This window comes from Carassius carassius, chromosome 3 (genome assembly GCF_963082965.1).
Source record: "Carassius carassius chromosome 3, fCarCar2.1, whole genome shotgun sequence".
NCBI lineage: Eukaryota > Metazoa > Chordata > Actinopteri > Cypriniformes > Cyprinidae > Carassius > Carassius carassius.
The window spans coordinates 26,730,918-26,751,036 of record NC_081757.1 but is presented as its reverse complement, the minus strand read 5'-3'; the positions used below and the strand labels follow the sequence as shown (position 1 = coordinate 26,751,036).

The 20,119-nt window shown below is 36.7% G+C and overlaps 1 protein-coding gene across 1 annotated transcript; it reads left to right on the top strand.

Moving 5' to 3' along the window:
• Positions 1-170: 170 nt before the first annotated feature.
• On the top strand, positions 171-19,805 carry ttc17 (tetratricopeptide repeat domain 17). The gene is made up of 25 exons (XM_059534856.1): positions 171-423; positions 778-867; positions 1,005-1,174; positions 1,264-1,375; positions 2,039-2,170; positions 2,627-2,736; positions 2,880-3,027; positions 3,238-3,377; positions 6,234-6,394; positions 6,587-6,699; positions 8,565-8,711; positions 9,525-9,640; positions 9,741-9,891; positions 10,041-10,112; positions 10,821-11,045; positions 12,651-12,837; positions 13,473-13,607; positions 14,621-14,883; positions 14,978-15,128; positions 16,760-16,880; positions 16,968-17,127; positions 17,239-17,322; positions 18,131-18,250; positions 18,351-18,494; positions 18,581-19,805. The coding sequence occupies exons 1-25, from the start codon at positions 214-216 to the stop codon at positions 18,710-18,712; spliced, it is 3,594 nt and encodes a 1,197-aa protein (XP_059390839.1). The 5' UTR covers positions 171-213; the 3' UTR covers positions 18,713-19,805.
• The last annotated feature ends 314 nt before the right edge of the window (positions 19,806-20,119 follow it).

The following is a 20,119-nucleotide window of genomic DNA, read 5'->3' as shown; positions in this document are numbered from 1 at the left end:
TGAATGCCATTTACAAATATCAACCCCAACTTTGTATAGCTATGTTAATTTAATTAGTATGTTATATTACACAGTGGGTATTGTAATAACAATTGTAATTGTAATTGTTTTTTTTATTATTATTATTTACTAAAACTAAAATGAATTTGGCGAATGTTTGGGTTGTGCGGGGTGAGCGGAGTCACTGTGTAACCCGGAAGCAGATTGTGGTGAATGACGCGAACCTTTAGGGTCGAATGGACAGACGGCAAAAAGATGGCGGGTGACAAGAGCAACAGAACAGGCAATCATTTCACTAATAAACGGTTCTGGAGCCCTTCTGTTCGCGGAGCGGCGGTGGTTTATATCTGTGTACTGTTGGCCGAGCCTGCGCGAGCCACCACGCACTGGGTGGTGACGGAGGACGGCAAAATCCAACAGCAGGTACGAGACTGTTTCGTGTTTAGTTACTCCTCCGCTCTCTAGACTATATTTACAAGACAAGATATCAACGGTTCTCAGCAGTCACTTTCAAGTCTGATTATTACTCACTAACACTGCTGTATACAGCTGTCAGACAGATGCGTGCGTCGATCTGATGTGTTGATAGTCGTCTCCTGCTCATACTGTCAGTGATTCAGTAACACTGTCCAGATCAGCAGCCTGATTTGGCTTCTTGATGTCTTCTAATCTCAGACCTCACATCTGTCCGATAATGACTCTATCTCAAAGCATGTGTGCGCAATCGCATTGATTTTGCTTTTGTCTTTGCCTTTTCATGCTCCCTCTCGTTTTCAGGTGGATTCTCCTCTTAACTTGAAACATCCCCACCATTTAGTTCTTTTCATGCAACAAGAGACTCGCGTGAACTACCTCAAGAAGTTAGAGGTGATGTTAAGCCTCACACTGATCAAAACCTTAAAGGATCTTTTACAGTGAATTCTGTCTTGAAGAAGGCAGCTCTAGAAGTAAAGGTGTGCTTCCCTGAACATGTGTCTGACAGTGAGTTATTGTATATTTTGCAGAAGCAACTAGTTGCTCAGAAGATTCACATTGAGGAGAACGAGGACCGGGACACTGGTTTAGAGCAGAGACACTATAAAGAAGATGCTGACTGTGTCACAGCTAAAGTTCCTCTGGGAGACTTGGATCTCTATGATGGCACTTTTATATCCCTGGAGAGCAAAGACATAAAGTGAGTGGTGTTTGCTTGTGTTTTTATGTCATTATTTTAATTGTTATTATCAAATGTGAAATTATGGTTTTATTGTTGCGGTTTTCTAGTCCAGAGGACTTTCTGGATCAGATATCACCTCTACCTCCAGACCTGGAAAAACCCGACTGTGCTAAAGTACTTGATCTCCCTTACAGCATTCATGCCTTTCAGCACCTCAGGGTGAGTGTTTTGAACTTTAATAGTTCAAACTTTTACAGTTTTGAGTTTTATAGATACACTACTGCTAAAAAGATTTTATAGGAAGACTTTTATGCTCATCAAGCCTGCATTTATTTGATAAAAAATACAGGAATACTGTTGAAAGTTATTATAGTTTAAAATATTTTATTTTTTTATATAATATAAAATTTAATTTATTTGTGTAGTAAAGCTGAATTTTCAATATCCATTACTCCAATCTTCAGTGTCACATGATATTTCAGAAATCATTCTAATATGCTGATTTATATACATTTATTATTCAGTAAAAGCAGCTTTGATGAACATAAACTTCTTTCAAAATCGTTAAAGATATCATAATTATAAAAAAAATGTTCACTGGAAAATGTAGGAGTGGGGACTTGGTTCAACGCATTGATTTGGATTGTGAGATGTGGGCATTGCATTCTGCACGCGTCTGCAGTTTTCACTAGAACCTTCAGTTATGTAATTTTGTATTAACATTATGTGATCAACAAATGAAACATGCACAGGTCAAATTTTTAACAGTAAGATCTATAAGATGCATTTAGAAAATACAAAGGTGGATTTTCATTTCATGCGAACTTTACTTTTGAACATGGGCTTATTGTCTTCTTGCTCATTGTTTTGTTTCCCTCTCAGGGTGTACAAGAGAAGGCAAACTTAACATCACCCTTGCTTTCAAAGGATGACCCAATCTTTACCTCCCTGTCTCTTAAGCTGGGGCATAGTGTGGATGAGATTGGGCATCGGATACACCAGGCCCTGCTAAAAGTAAGTTGATTTGCTTGATTACTAAAGTTCAGGGTTCTCACCTGAAATGTTGCATTTGTGATTTCTAGGCCTGGAAAAGTAGTATTAACTGGAAATCTTTGTAGTTATGTTCTCCTAATATAAGATTATTGTGCTTCATAGGATGAAACCCAGCATTAAAATGCACAATAAGGAACATTATTAGCTTTGAGTCACAATGGTGTCTTTGTAAATCAAAGCTAATAAATAATTTTTATGGCGCAAAAAGTTCTTTACTTTGAGCGTCTTTGCTTAGAAAGCTGAGCCCTTCTTATAACCACAGAAAATGTCAGGAATTATTTAAGGTTGCATGATATATAAGTACCATACTTTTTATTTTATGGTTCAGTTTTTCAAGGCTTGTAGATAATAGCAGAAGTCGGCTGAAATTGTCGTTTCTCAAGATTAATGATGACTGTCTTTTTCTCACTTTCTAAGAATTCCTCTTCATGGGTGCTTTATAACTTGGCCTCCTTCTACTGGCGGATGAAGAATGATCCCAGGCGTGCTGTGGACTGTGTGGTCCGTGCCCTCCACTTTTCTCCAAGGTAAAGTGAAATGACACATGGATACAAATGGCAGATGAATAGTGTGCATAGCTTATCAACAGTGAAATCAGTGTTTTGTCACCTGCGCAGACTTGCATAGGTTGTTTTACATAAATTTGCATGTACTTCCTCTCTTTTTGTAGGCAGCACAAAGATGTTGCTTTCATCAACATGGCAAACATACTTCACAGAGCACACTTCTCGGCTGACGCCGCCATTCTCGCCCACGCTGCTCTGGATCTCACCACCGATCTCCTAACCAGCCATTACACCCTAGGCAACATTTACGCTGTGAGTGCAGCGTTTTGAAGAAGAAGGATGGTTTCTGAAAATACAATTTTTTAAAATCTTTTTGAACTACCTCATAATCCTCTGTGCACATGCACTTTCTACTGGACAGAAAATGGCACTTTTTCTTTAGTATCTGATTTTATTTTGCTGTATTAAATGACACTCACGTCCTTGTTGCATCTCTTTCCCTTCCTCCCGTCTCTCTGGTAGATGTTGGGGGAGTATAATCACTCCGTGCTGTGCTATGAGCAGGCCCTGCAGGCTCAGTCTGGCTTTGAGCAGGCCCTGAGGAGGAAACATGCCGTCCTCTGTCAGCAGAAGCTGGAGCAGCGGCTTGAGGCTCAACATCGGTAAGACAGACCATTTGTTTTCTCATTGACTGCTGTGACTTTGACTCTCTTTTTCTGTGCAATTACTCTTGAGTCTCATTAAGAAAGCCATCTGAGTATGGAGTAGCCTTTTTCCTAATATTGAATGGCTCTTGTACTTTCAATGATGGTGTATTTCTGCTGTTCATTTTATAAAGAGGACTTAATTATGGATCATTGCAGGCAGTGTTAAATTACTTAACCACAGAAAAAGTAAAGTAAGGGATTACTGCTCATTTTTAGGTAATTTATTTACAGTTACTCATAGTACTGTAAATAAACTCAAGTACTTGCATTACATACAGTAAAGCATTTTAACATTTCCAAAATCAATATTGAATTTGAAATCTAAATTTACTGTCTAAAAGATAAAATTGAATGCAGCATCTTTAACCCTCTGTGTGCCAGCGCGTTCACTTTCAGTTTTTCATGATTCAAAGAGAAACCTTAAATACTCCGATACAGATAAGACTAAAATCAATCGAATCTAAAACGGGCCTACTTTTATTTGTGTACACTGACAATAACAACAAAACATTGTGCTTTTGCAAAATAAACAGAACAAACGGTGCACTTTCTGGCGTCTAGGTCTCTGTGAGCAACTTTCTACACATCACAAACTCAGCGAATATTTGACACCGAGACATGAGAAATATGTCTATACAAAGCTTGTCTACTTTTAAATGAACAAATTCAAATACAAGACAAATATTCTCTGATTATGTCATCTATATGAAACTAAAGCGAGGCACAGTCTTTCCCGTTTCTGAGCTTGAAGTTTCCATATTTTAAGTTAAACTAATTCAAATCGAAAACAAATTATTATCTGATTATGTAATTGGTATGAAAATAAAGCGATGTATCATGAGTCTTTCCCATATCTGAGCTCAATATATGCAGTCACTTGTGTGCAAATACCCCCATCTAGATACAAAATAAAAAAAGAATAAGAATAAAAAAAATCAAGTTTAGTTTAATTTTCATAGTTTTGAAAGAAGTCCTGATGTGAGGAATTTACCTCAGAAGAACAGCGTGATTTGTCACGGCTTTATTCAGCAGAGAAGATTGTTTATGTAATTTATTCGTACCTACATTAGTTAACATGTTATTTTTACATAAACCTGATTTTACTAGTTGGGCTTTTCTTGCCAAACTGAAATGTATTGTTTAACTTTTCTGATATGTTGTTATTCAGATTATTTATTTTTGTTAACCAAAGGTGGTTACTTTTTTAATAAAAATATTTATGTATTACAGTTGTTTTAAAGCTGAAAGGCTAAACTATTCTATGTTTGACTAAAATTTAAAGAATAAAGAATTTCTATAGAAAATTTCTATTTATAGGGATTTTAAGATGCAGCCTAATTAGCGATTTGAATAATTAAGTTACTTATTGAGTAACTAAGTTATTTTTCAGAGCGTAATTAGTAAAGTAATTTGAATACAATATTTATGATGTAATAGTAATTAATTTAAGTAACTACAGGATAGCTGGCAATAATGTAGTTCGATCTCAAGCTAATTTAATGTGAAAAAAGAAAAATGCATTCAGCAAGGATGCATTAAATGATAAAAAAATGACAGTATACATTTATTGTAACTAAAGATTTTTATTTTTAATAAATACTATTCTTTCTAACTTGTTAGAACTGTTTTTTTTAGAGAAACCTGAAAAAAATAACACTTGAAAATAATAAGAAATGTTTTTATTTCCGAAAGAATCATGTGACACTGAAAACTGGAGTAATGACTGCTGAAAATTCAATTTATAAACAAATTTTTCACCATTTATTAATTTTTTTCTGTGTATTTGATAAAATACAGCCTCTTGTGATTAGTAAGAAACATTTTTAGAAAATCTTACAGACTGCAAAGATTTGAACAGTAAATGTATATTTTGTGATATTGTGTAAATTCTGACATAAAATGTTGACAATATTTTGGTAGTAACACCAGATAAACAAAATCCAAGCAAATGACGATGCTTTCCAATTGTAACATTCAGACTTAAAGGGTTTGTTCAGCCAAAAAGGAAAATTATGTCATTAATAACTCACCCTCATGTCGTTCCAAACCCGTGAGACCTCCGTTCATCTTCAGAACACAGTTTAAGATATTTTAGATTTAGTCCGAGAGCTCTCAGTCCCTCCATTGAAGCTGTGTGTACGGTATACTGTCCATGTCCAGAAAGGTAAGAAAAACATCATCAAAGTAGTCCATGTCACATCAGAGGGTCAGTTAGAATTTTTTGAAGCATCGAAAATACATTTTGGTCCAAAAATAATAAAAGTCCATTGTCTTCTCTTCCAGGTCTGTTGTGAGTGTGTTCACGACGCTGCAAAGATAACATGTCAGCAGTGCCACTGCAGTGTTGTGAACGCGCTCACAACAGCCCCGGAAGAGAAGACAATGCTGAATAAAGTCATAGTTTTTGCTATTTTTCGACCAAAATGTATTTTCGATGCTTCAAAATATTCTAACTGACCCTCTGATGTGACATGGACTACTTTGATGATGTTTTTCTTACCTTTCTGGACATGGACAGTAAACCGTACACACAGTTTCAATGGAGGGACTGAGAGCTCTCGGACTAAATCTAAAATATCTTAAACTGTGTTCTGAAGATGAACGGAGGTCTCACGGGTTTGGAACGACATGAGGGTGAGTCATTAATGACATGATTTTCATTTTTGGCTGAACTAACCCTTTAAGCATTTGTTTTCTGGCAGGGATGATAAATATCTTGCAGTTGTTCTGTTGATGACCGGGAGGAGGGCACAAATTAATTTTATTAATCTTGTGCTCAAAAAAGTGTGTCTTCCCTGACTCTTTGTCCAGGTCTTTGCAACGCACCCTGAATGAACTGAAGGAGTACCAAAAGCAGCATGATCATTACCTGAGGCAGCAGGAGATGCTGGACAAGCACAAGCTCATTCAGGAAGAGCAGATCCTGCGAAATATCATCCACGAGACCCAAATGGCTAAAGAAGCTCAACTCGGTTAGACTGCATGTTTTACCTTTCAATTCCAGTCACACGGTTTCTGTAACATAGACCTACAAACTCAAGATTAAGCTGTATACTGGATAAACAAGTTTTGCAAGCCTGCCAGATCTAGTTGGTGCCACCTTTGTTCTCTTCCCCTGTTGATTGCATGAATATGTATAATAGGACCTCAATGTTTTGTTTCAGGGAATCACCAGATGTGTCATATGGGCCAGCAGAAGTTCACCCTGCACTGCCCGTATGACTTGCCTGTACGGTATCACCGTGGAGAGCTGTTTGAAAATGTCCACTACATTCAGGTGAAACTGAAACCACACCGTTTGAATTATTTTGCTTTGTGTGTGTTAATAATTAGAATAAATATTGAAGTAGTTTACTCGATTTCTACACAATAAAATATCTAGCCGAATATTCATTAAGTTCTTATGGAGTTTCCGAATTTGACTTTTGCATGTCTAGAAAAAAACATTTAAAATTAGTGAATTAAATTAAGAAATATCTAGTTTTTTGTAGTTGTTGTAGCTTATTTAAATGCTTGAATCCTTGAGGGCGCCTTAGGAGTGTGTGGAGTCCCCCTAGTGGACCCTGGACCTCTGGTTGAGAAGCATTGGTCTATAGCAGGGCTGTTCAGTTAGTTTCATTTGAGGGCCAGATTAACAAATTGAAAATTTGATGGGGACCGGGTGGGGGCGGTCATCCCAATGTCTTTTTCACCTAAAATAAGAAACTGAATTGAAAAGCATATTCAGCTGTAAATAAACAAATATTATACCAACAATAACATCTTTGAAAGGTTAACATTTGTGCTAATGATCGATTAAAAAATAACTAATCAATCACACATTTTTAAAAATGTAATTAATTTTGATTAATTGCACATTAATATATTTATGTTATCATAATTTCAAATGAAACCTCCAAATTAATGAATAAACAACCTAAAGATTATATTTTTTAAATACAATTTAATGGCATTTTTACTAAATAGCCTACTGTTAATGAAGGCCAGTATCACTGATATCTCTATTAAATCTCTATTAAATTAATTTCCCCTCAATTTTAGCCAATAATTATAGTCTTTCAACATTACAATGTAATTGAAAGTCATTATTTTAAACACTTAATAGACTCGGAAAAATATTACAACTGAAGTGAACTTAAAAACTTCTTCACAAACTACAAATTGTATATGTATAACTATAAAATGAATATAAATGAATCTTTATTCAAACTATAAAAGTTAATCAGCAACTAGAGCAGTGGAGTGATTTCTTCTATTTCTTTTGTTCTTTGTTTACATCAATGACAGACTTCATCAGGTTTCACTTTAAAAGCAGTGCGATCTCTTTAAAACCTGATGCACACATTGCTTTTCTCACAGCATTTTATGGTAATTTAGTACTCATTAAATACCATGTTTATGAGGTAACTCACCATAACTAAACATTTTCACGTTATTGTGTGCGTTTTTGTCTGCTGAAGCAGCTCAGCAGCGTATGGGGAAAGTCGAATGCGCAGCCTTTCAAACTCCATTTGACACTTAACTTTGTCCAGTCTCTGTGCTTTTTCTCACTAGAAGATCTGTAAAATTATGGTTTATCAAAGTCTACTTTAACCTACCCTTACAGTAATGCAAATACAGTAATTTTGTGTTATATTCGCGGTTGTAGCCAGAAGGGATTCAGCTACAGGAAACCAACAAAAAATATTTTTTTCTACCTATTAGATTGTGTTTTATTAAAGTGTATACCTACACCAACCCTAATGAGAAAAAGGACATGATATTGTTGTGTGCCTGCGCAGTAATAGTGGTAGGACAATCAGATGGGTAGGGTAAAATGTCAGGACAATTGAATTGTGGTGATGCCAGTCCACAAATTTCAGTAGACAAGCAGTGTTTCACTTAACAACAGAGGAATATATTATTGTTTTGTTTGCATGTCCATGATACCCTACTTTGGCTGCATGCAAAACTATGTTTGTATCCGGATCAGAATCAAACAATTTAGCTGAGTAGCTGAAACAAACTTGTTTATAAAACGGTTGTATGAAAGCAATATTTTACATGTAATAATGTTGTTGATGATATTCAGTATAACATCAGTCTTCTTTGCTATATTGAAGTTACAACCTCCTGTTTTTCTCTGTGTGTGCGTGCTTGTAGTTTGGTGAGGAAGTGTCAGTAGCCAGCAGTGTTGCTCTGGTGTCTGAGTTGAGTGTGAATGAGAGTCACAGTCCTCTGCAGTCCTACACCGTTTCTATAGGATGGGAACCTGCAGCCCACTGGGACAAGGAGACCACCTCCACCGATGTAAGAGTGTGTCTATTTTTGTTTTTTTTGTTTAGCTTTTTTTATTTTTGTTTATTGTTAGCTGAAAACAACAGAATGAGCCTAAAATTTTAATGAACACAAATGCATGAGAAGGAATTGTGTTGAACATTGTGAATGAGAAGTTCTTCAGACACAGATTCCATGAAATATGAATTATTGGCATATTTATGGCATATATTTATTTTTTGGCATATTTTTATCTGCATATGTCATGCTGTTTATTTATGTTAGAACACATTATAAAGATGTTATAGTAATTATGAGATTCTGATTTGTAAAAATATGTTCATCTGCTAGACAAACTCGTTATTAAAACTTTTTGAATTATAGAAGTATACCACCTGACCATTGCAATGAAAACACTTAAAATGGTGGAAGATTTAGCCATAAAATGTAGTTATCTTAAAGAGATAATTCGCCCAAAAATGAAAGTTCTGTCATTAATTACTCACGCTCGTGTTGTTCCAAAACCGTTAAAGCTCCTTTCATCTTCGGAACACAAATTAAGATATTTTTGATGAGCCTTCAGGTTTCATAAAAAATCTCTTAAATTGTGTTCTGAAGATGAAAAAAAGGTCTTATGGGTTTGGAACAACACAAGGGTGAGTAATTAATGACAGATTTTTCATTTTTGGGTGAACTATCCCTTTAAAACTAGTTTTCTTGGAATAACTCAAGCATGCAAAATATGGTTCATTAGTGTTGCCATAAAAATAAATAATTTCTGTTTTATCTGTTGTATCCTGCATATTATATACTAGAAGTCACATTCTGTTTATTGTGTGTGAACAGGAAAGTCATACAGTGCTGTGGCCCAGGAGGTCAGACTGTGCAAAACAATTCCCCACAATTCCCCCTGTGCATCTGCTTCCCACCTATTACCTGCCTCCCGAGTCCCGCAACATTAAGTAAGACTTGGCACTGTGACTTGAACACTGAAAACAGTATGCAATCACATAATCACAGACCATGTAGCATTTCACCTTGTTATCTTTGTCATGTTACCAGGGCTCTGAATATCCTCTTGGAGAGCAAAAGTCCTCCATCATCAACAAAGACGCCGGACTGCAGCTTTAAGAACCTTGTCACTGCTAGAGACCCGCTGGACTCTCTGGCCTGGGCCTTAGAGAAGGAGCTGCCTGACCCGCATGCTGCTGAGGTATGAGTCAGCTAACTCAACACTGTCAGGCTGAAGGTATTCTGTACCACACCCTTAGCTTACCTGAACTATTTGTGCAGGGAGAGATATTTAGTGTGTGGGAGTGTTGTGTTTTCTCAGGTGAGTCATTCTGTGTGTGTTTAACGCAGGTGTTGCTGAAGCGCAGTGGTGGGAGGAGTTTGGAGCAAACTGGAGCACTGATTGCTCAGGCTCTGGACAAGGTAAAAGATGAATAGTTAGATGTGGCTCATGTTGAGTACATTAGCAATTGCACTATTTGCCCTTTGTAGATAATTAAGGACCATATTAAGTGAATTGCAAATTGAAATTTTTATCTCTAGTTGTTAGTGTTATGTGATCCTTAAAATCCCTCAAACAATTCTAATGCTGATTTATTCTAGAAATGTTTATATATATATATATTGCTAAATATTTTGTGGAAACATTTTTTTTCAACATATTTAAATAAATAGAAACTAACAAATACAAATCTTTTATAACAATTTAGCAGTTTTTACTGTCACCTTTGATCAGTTTTATGCATCTTTACTGAATAAAAAAATTATAATTTCTTTGGGGGGGGGGGGGGGGGGGATCTTGACCCAAACTGTGGTGGTACAGGTTGGTGCAATGATGCTTTTATAGTACTGCTTTGGCCTTTTAGGATCTGAACATCACATAGTCACTGTCGTGACGATTTCTTTGTGAATATTCTTTAAAAGTTATTTTTGTGTATGTGTTTCATTAAAAAAATATTGCAACTTAGAGAGCATGGGTAAATAATGACATATGTTTCATTTTAGAAATGTTTAGCTGCTCATAATTGGTTGTCAGATTGTCTGCTTGCATCATTTGAATGTAAAACTAGGATTGCGATAGTAAAAACAAAGGCTTTACCGAAGGTCAAATGGAAAGTCCTTTTCTCTCAGATGAGTGGTCCGCGGTGGATGATGCAGAATGAAGCAGGTCTTTTCTGGCGTGCTAAAGGAAATGGCACACAAGCTTTGGCGTGTCTGCGTCAGGCGCTTCATTCTGCCCCTCCTCAGCACAGAGAAATGCCTCTGGTCAACACTGCCAACCTGCTGCTGCACTACGGCCTGCATGACGAGGCCCAGGAGCTGCTGCAACAGGCCCTGCAGATCAACCGCTCAGAGGTATGCACTGACACCATGGAAATATTCCTTTGATGCCACAGAAGAATTTAAATGTCAGACATATATTGGTGTTAACTAGGGCTGTCAATAAGTGAAAGTTTCTGATCACATTAATTACATGATACTCCCCGGCCCTTGACGATTGTGATTCGCGGATTAATTGCACAGCTTAACCATCATAGAATGAAAGTTTATCATTTGCATGTGTTTTTAAGTCCTGTCAGTTTTACAGGGCGCATATAAGCACGAGCAGAGAGAGAGAGAGAGAGAGCGAGAGAGCCCCGGCCGAGCGTGCACGCTCACCTTCACAGTCTTCAAACAACACAAGCACTGTTTAAACAACTGACCTGTCCAACATTGAACTACATTATTTAACATTTACTAAACTGCACTTCTACAACATTGTTAATTTCAACATTTAGGCTATAGCCTTCATTGTTGAAATCAAAAGTTGTACAGTATTTGTTAACATAGTTAATGCACTGTTAAGTAACATTACCAAACAATGAACAGCTATGTTTTTATAAACTAAGATAAACATAGATTAATAAATATAGTAACAAAAGTATTGTTCGTGGTAAGTTTATGTTAGTTTATATGTTAACAATTCAAACCATATCCTAAAGTTACAAACAAATAATTTACTCTAATTTAAATAATACTCTGATGTTTAAATCATTTAAAATGAGAATGTAAGTGTGCTCACCCCATTTTTGTTTGTAAGAAAAAATTAGATTAGATTTCATATCGCAATATATATCGCAGAAAAATAAAATATCGCAATGTCATTTTTTCCCAATATCGTGCAGCCCTAATCCAAACACATGGCTTGGTTTTGACAGATGCATGCTTTTAAAAGAGGCTGTAGTTGTCAGGAAATTTGATTATTATCATTGGCTATATCATTGTTATTTATGTAGATATTATTATTGGCCTCCTTGTGTTCAAAATAATCAGTGCAAAAATATGGCACAAAAAAGTATACATTTGTGTGGTTGGAAAAATCTGATTGTGTGGTTTCATATGCTGTTGATACTTCACTTCAAACTTTATCTTTCTATTAAATAGTCCATAATCCAAAATATTTTGTTCTCCATTGAAAAAGTCAACCTGTCTGAATCAAGAGAAAAATATGCACAGATCAAGCATCGTTCACAAATGAAAGCATTCTGAAACTTTTCTAACCAAATACGTCAGTGGATTTTGGTCTTTACTGGGTGAAGCATCATTATGGATTATGAACTCAGTAGACTATATTTTGTCCAGAAGTGATGGTTTGAAGTTAAAATGACTTAATGATTTATTACAAAAATGCAACTTTTCACTTTACAACATGTTAATTGATGGACTGGATTTGTATTGATAACTTGTGATGTTTTTATCAGCTGTTTTTGAACTCTCGTTCTGATGGCACCCATTCACTTGCAAAGATCTGTTGGTGTACTAGTGCTATATTTATACAGTCTTTTCCAATACAAGCTTACCTGCACCTTGAATGACCTGAACACATAAACTTCATTTTTGGGTTAGCTATTGCTTTAATCAAAACAGAGAAGTTTATTAAGAGACATAAATGTATCTTTCTCTCTCTCTTTTTCACACCAGCCTCACACCCTTTTAAGTCTGGTCAGCGTTCACCTCTCTCAGGGAAACCTGACTGGGGCTCTGGCCGTGTTTCGTCGGGCCCTGACTCTCACAGTTCACTGTCCCCAGTGTCGTGCCAGCCTGCCTCTAATGCGTTGTCTCCAGTTTTACCCCTTCCTTTACAATCTCCAGCACCAGGCCTGTCCAGGTAAGTAGCCTCCTCCGTTAACCTGTAGGACCCTTCAAACACTTAAACCTTGAGTCCCCCCACCCCACTTCACCGTCCTCTATCACTCACTCTTTCCTCCTCCCTGGTGTTTCAGCCTCAGTGGCAGAGTGCTCAGCACTATTTTTATAGCCAGGCACTGTAATCTTTGAGCCAATTTTAGACTCTTTACCGTTGCATCTTCTATTCTGGGTTTGCTCCCCTTTTCTGTTCTCCTCAGCATCCTGCACAGCTCTCCTTCTGTAGCCCCGCTCTCTCTCCCCTGACACTCTTCTGAGTGTGAGAGACTTTGAAATAGCGAAATCGTGTCCTCAACAAATCAGGGCACTAAAAATAGCATGGGCTTTATTTAGATGCCGCTGCGCTCTGCAGACAAAAATGAACTCCTTGTCCTCTTCTCGTTTGGGGGAACTCTGAGCTATTGATTTAGGCATTAATATAGCAAACCCCTGTTGAACTAACACACTTTTCACTTATACAACAATGTGAGTAGTGAATGTGTCCAAGTGGCTTCTGTTTCTACCTTCTTATAAATAATGCAGTTGTATTGATTTGAAAAATCTTAGTTAAGCAACATGTGAGCTGAATTGTGTGTGTGTGTGTGTGTGTGTGTGTAGCTGGCTCTGGCTGTGAGGCAGAGGAAGACACAGAGCTGAAGGAATGGGACACGGCCAGCAGCAGAAGCAGGCAGGAGCCCTGGGACACGGATGACATGCCTGTGTCTTCTTTAGAAGACTCTCTTCTCTTTGAGAGTAAGATTAATAATGAAGCTTATGGGGGCTTCTTTCTCTGTGTTTGATCTTCATATACAATACAGTGGACTCAGTCCAACATTCTGAAGCCACTAGCAAACATACTTTTATATTGTATTTATTATTAGCATAACAATTTAAGTGAGTTCACATACTTAATGTCACAAGTGCTTATTCCATTAGTGACTTAGAAATGGCATTACATCTTAAATCTCTCTTATTTATATGTATGTTTATTTTTTACATTATGACATTTCTTTTTGACATTACTCAAAATCCTAAATCTTAAAAAAAAATTCACAATTGTGTGGATTCCTATTAAAAATGTGTGTATTTCACCCATTTGGAAATACATTAAGCTGTAAATGTGACCAGGGTCTTGGGGCCTCTCTGTAAAGAAAAGTATACTGCAATACTACACATACAAAATCTGTTAATTTTATCTATTCTTTTTTAACTCTTTTTGATTATTTGATCTGAGTACTAGAAGTTAACTTGACCTATTTTACCTATCAATAAATTGAAATGTAATTGCTATTTTCAGACAAAAATTCTAAACATTGTATTTCATATGAATCATTTATTAATATGGTCACTTCCCCCCTTGCTTTATGAACTTAAACATATATTAATTGTAAGCCTTTACATGTTAAATTTGACATTTTCACTCCAGATTTAATTAAAGAATTTGAAAAAAGGCTCTGTGCGTGTAGTGAGGCGATGTGATAAACTGTAGCAATATAGCACAGCACTATGTTAAAGATTTATGAATGCATATTTTATACTGTTTCATATTTCATGTTGTTTCACTTACTATTTTTAAACAATAGCTGGCAGAATACATGCAGTTGTTTTTTTTTACAAACATTGTCAGATTGAGGATGTCAATCCACATGGAAAAGAATGAATTAAATCTTCTGAACAAGGACTTCTGCTGTGTGCTTCTAAACAAGCAGCACTCTCACTGCTTTCCTCTTTACCCTTTCTTTCTGTTACCCTCTCGTCTTCTGCAGAGGTGGTGGTGGACAGCAACGGTTCAGGGGAGGCGAGTGGGCAGGACAGGGTCCGAGAGCAAAAGACTGACGGGGTGGAGGAAGAGGAGCAGGACTGGCGTCTGAGAGAAGAATTGATAGGAGCCTTTGAGGGGGCTCTGGACATGAATGGAAAAACGGGAGACCTACGGGGTATCCGCGTGCTGAAAAACGACAGGGTCATGGGGACGAGAGGGGGAGGACCCTGCTTCGGCAACTGTGAGGATGATGAGGGAGCTGAATGGGTACGTCTCTGTTGAACATTTTTAGAGGTTAAGAACTTATTGTTTTCGGAATCTAGAAAAATTTAACTGTTTCCTGTTCTCTTCATTTCTTAAGATAACATTCCAGGTGAAACGTGTGAAAAAGCCCAAAGCTGATAGCCTGGAGGGCTGGGTGGGAGAAGGAGATGTTCGTCAGGGTGAACCTGCAGCAGGAAACTCCATCCTTGAGATCAGCGGACCCACAATCCCCTCGCCTGGACCCTCAGGTGCTGAGAATGAACTGCCTTCCTACATTACATTTATATACAGTTCTTATTATTTTTGATATTTTAACTTCTAAAATCTTTTTCTGTTTACCTTTTCATTTTCATTTCAGTTTTTATTTAGTCCAGCTTAAACTTACCTTCGGTTAGGTGCCAAGGCAAGATTTTAATTTTTTCATCTAATGTTTGTTTTATTTCAGTAAACAAATTATTTTTATGGTTTGTTTTAGGGGTGAAACCATACACAAACATGATGGTTCAGTGCGTACCTCATTTTTGACATCACAGCTCGTTATGGTTTCGGTACAGGAGGAGGAAAGAAAATAAACAAAAATTGCTTCTTTTTTAATTAAACTATTGCTTTTTCTGTAAATAAATTCAATAATTATTACAATTTTCTTAGGGATAAAAATCTAACACCATTATATGTTCTGCTCTAAACTAGTGAACCCTTTTACATTACTATAAGGTTACAATTAACAGCAGAGCCCAAACTTAAATCCAGTTACTATTTATTTTTAACTATAATAATTAGCACTCAAATAAAAAAATTAATGCGAACATGTTTTTAAATTAAGTTCTAAATTACACAATTTCTATTTGTTGTTCAAATATAATAATTTACGGTGCTTGTCATAACTTGTTTCATAAAATATTTATTTAAACACGCATCAAAGGTGTTGTATGCAGGATTGACACAGTGTGGTTGAACTGGGTATTACAGTCCAAATTCAAAATATTGGAGAGGGTTTTTTTCACCCGGCCACTCCTCCTCAGACTTGACCCACACGCAAGCTGCCAGATTGATGACACCAACAAGAATGAGCGCACTTGACGATGAATGCAATGAAATAGGCTGTGTTTTCCGCAAACTGGCAACCCGTTGGTGCCGAAATACAATTGGGTAAACTGGCAGTGGACGGGTTTCACAAAAACCAAAACAAAGATCGACATTGCGGCCCGGAACACACATTTTCAAAGAAGATTAACTGATTTTAGCATTGTTTTTCAGATAAACAAGTATGTTAACTTAGCATGTTTCTTAAATATCTGCAAACATATTATGGTATTTTTATGCTTTAGTAGAGTCAAAATCATACATACAGCACCTTTAAATAGTTAAGATATCACTAACAAGTAAAGTAAAATATAATGAAGGATATAGTCTAATAGTTCGCAAAATGCTCTTCCCTAGATTTAATTTCTCTAGCAAATAACCAGCTGTGGACAGGACACTGATGACTTGCCTGAGCGAAATGAAATGCTACGTGACATTTTATTTACAAGCTGTTTTGAAAAGCTAATTGAGCGATTACGTGAGGGGTGAGATGTCATTTCATGTTTATTTTGCGTTAAAACTATTAGTAAAGAGGAAGGGATGCCACTTGCACTCCGCGCTGCCTTCAGAACTGAGGCATTTATACAGTAATATGTCATGCCACATCAAAGAACGTCAAAATGGCATTTTTTGTCTGAATTGCCTGAAAAATCTAAGCGATTTTTGCATAACGAACTGATAGATTTTTTGTTACAAATACTTGGAATAACAACAATAACGTTGACACCGAGATGATTCTGCTAGCACTGTAGCTGCGAAAGGCATCATGACGTCATAATATTTTATGTGTCTTTAGAGAGATGGAAGGACTACAGCAGTCTGGGTTGGCCCGGTCCAGAGGAATGTCAGCGCACGCGTCGTGTGGACCTCACAACTGTGGCTAGTACCTGGCTGGCTGTGTCTGCCAAGAACATAGAGTAGGATATCACTCGTAACGTCATTCTGTGAGAATACTTTCATAGCGGGCTCTTTTCCACTAACATGTGACTCTGAACTCCTCCCAGTATCACAGAGCATATAGACTTTGCCACACCGCTTCAGGAGCCAGCAGTGGAGCCGGTGTGTAATGCCAATCTCCCTGCCAGTATGCACACACTGGACCATCTGAGTGGAGTGGCCAACCGCGGAGGCATTCACTATACTGGAGAGAGTCAACTCCGAGAGGTGTTTTTTAATCTTCTGTATACAGCTGTGACTGATTCTGCTGATCTGAAAAGTTCTGACATTTGTGAAGGGCTGTTTTTTTCTCTTCTCACCCTCATTCTTCTGTCACAGGTGTTGCAGAATCTGGGAAAAGATACATTTCCCTCACAGTCTTTTGAACAAGTGGGAACACGTATTGCTAAGGTGTTGGAAAAGGTATTACACTGAGTGTTTGTTCTAAGAATGTAACTACAAGTGTGGTCACATGCTCTTGAAAAATTCTCTTCAGTTGAGTAAAAAAAAAAAAATATATATATATACGATTTCATTGAGATTATATATATATATATATATATATATATATATATATATATATATATATATATATATATAGATTTTGCAATAAGCCTGTGCTGCTTTTTAAAAGTTTCAGGTTGATAAGAAATGTTTATGAAAGAAGTCTCTTATGTTTATCAAGGCTGCATTTATTTGATAAAAATATAGTAGACTAAAATTTCAAATTATTTTCTATTATACATTTTAAAATTTAATTTATTCCCGTGAGGGTTAAGATGAATTTTCAGCAGCCATTAATCCAGTCTTCAGAGCCACGTGATCCTACAGAAATCTTTTTAATGTGCTGATTTGGTGCTCTGTGTTGATTTAGTATGTGATTAAAGAGAGTTGTGCTGCTTAGTATTTTTATGGAAACTAAGATACTTTTTTCAGGATAAAGATCAAATGAATGTCTTTACTTTCGTTTGATTAATTTAATGCATTCTTGTTGAATAAACTTTTTTCTTTCTTTAAGAAAAATAATCTTACTGACCCTAAACTTTTAAAAGGTGCTGTAGGTAATGTTATTGTAGCGTTATCCATGTTAATGGGACTAAAATTATATCCTCTAAAATGGTATGCACCTTATTTTTAACATAAGAGCGGGCGCAGCTATTTGGAAGTTGAATGTGTGAGGCCTCGAGTAGATTGTTCCATTTCATGATCTGTGTGATCATCTATCCATTAGAATCAGACGTCCTGGGTTCTGTCCAGCATGGCCGCATTGTACTGGAGGGTGAAAGGTCAGGGAAAGAGAGCCATTGACTGCCTCCGCCAGGCTCTGAACTACGCTCCTCACCACATGAAGGTTCTGCTAGTTTTTCTGTTATTAGATTTGTCTCCATTGGCTGGCTTGTACAAAAGCAAATCTTACTGCAAGATATGAATGTGTGTTTCTGTTGTGTTAGGATGTGCCTCTCATCAGCCTTGCCAATATCTTCCAAAATGCGAGGCTATGGGAGGACGCCCTGACTGTGGCACGCATGGCAGTGGAAATTGCTCCTCACTTTGTGGTCAACCACTTTACTCTGGCAAACGTTTATATAGCTATGGTAAGTGATTTTTCAGAGTCTCATGAGGGATTTTATTGATGTTAAGAGATTACTGTATTTAATATGTACTTAATATGTCTTCATAGGAGGAGTTTGAGAAGGCCATGCATTGGTACGAGTCAACTCTAAAACTCCAGCCAGAATTTGGGCCAGCCAAAGATCGTCTGCGCACCATCCAGTGCTACCTCCTCTCCAAGAAGGACCGGCGAGCTCCCTGAGGACACAACACGCGCACACACACACACACACACACACGCGCACAAACATAACATTAACATTGCTCCTTAATCTTAGCTATCAGTGAGGAACACAGTGTTTGTCTATTTGTTGTCTTAATTTCATAAATATAGACAATATCATTACTGTTTGTAAGGTTGGTGTTCAGTTGAGCTATGAAAATGGTTTTCCTTTTTTTCCAATCTTTACAAAAATTTTATAATGTTGTTTTATGGCTTAAGGGTTGTTTATTTCTGTAAAACATCTTGATATTCCTATAAAGGGATATTTTGGCTGGGGTCGAGATTCAATTTTTGAATGTGTCGGACTGCATTTGAATGCTATTTCTTTTAACAATAATACCAATAATACAATGCATCTTTTAGTCTCACCATATCCATATCTCTCAGCAATAGCTGCTAGGTGTATAAAGGGTGTCTTTAAATGTTATTCAGAATACAGATTGTTAGAAGAAACACTTCTTTCTTTTGTAGTCTTTTACTTTACACAGCAATTATCTGAGTTATGTCTAATGGTAACAGTTCAGGCTGTTGAATGCACTTATTGTATCTGCCATCAGGGCAGACTGAAGCATTTGGTACATCCTCCTATTGCTTTTTATTTTTAGCTAAAAATATCCAATACTGCAAAGAGAATTTCCCCTGATGGTTTACTGTACTGCTTTCAAACTAAGCTGACATGGAATAAATCATCAGCGTTCAGGCTGAAGACAGAGCCACTGCAAATATTTATACTGAACAAAAGATCATTAGCAAATAATGTGTTTTTTAGATTTAAACGGATGTATTTTCCTTTTAGTTTTCAAAAGGGACCTTTAATAAGGAGATTGTTCAGCTCAAAAATTATAAAATACACTTCCATTCACTTTACTTTGCACATCTGAGCTATTGACTCTTGATCTGTACTGTTCTATTTAATATTAAGAAAGTCAAGATAAACATTTCTGTCCATAGTCTATATGAAAACATACAGGTTCCTCTAAAATTAAAGTGGACATGCGGTTTTTAAAGATGTGTTTATGATTGTTTTCTGATGATTTTACTAAATTAAAAATCGAATCCCAGTTCAAAACTGTTAAGTGTGAAATATAATCTGTGCTAATGTGTCTCATAAAGGATCTCAACAACCTTGTGAATGGGTCACATTTAAAACAAATAAAGCCCCATTAAAAAGGTTTAATGCATAAAAATGGTTTTAGAGATACTGGATGGATATGTTTTACTTTTTAAATAATATTTACAGGGGATCTTTGATTGGCTGTAGAGGCTGATGCTATAATTCACGCTATCCTGTTTTTGACCACAGGGTGGCTGTGAAGCCTCATGACATTACATGAAGACATGCCATGATGATAAACTACAGACATACCAAGGTTATTTTTGAGACTT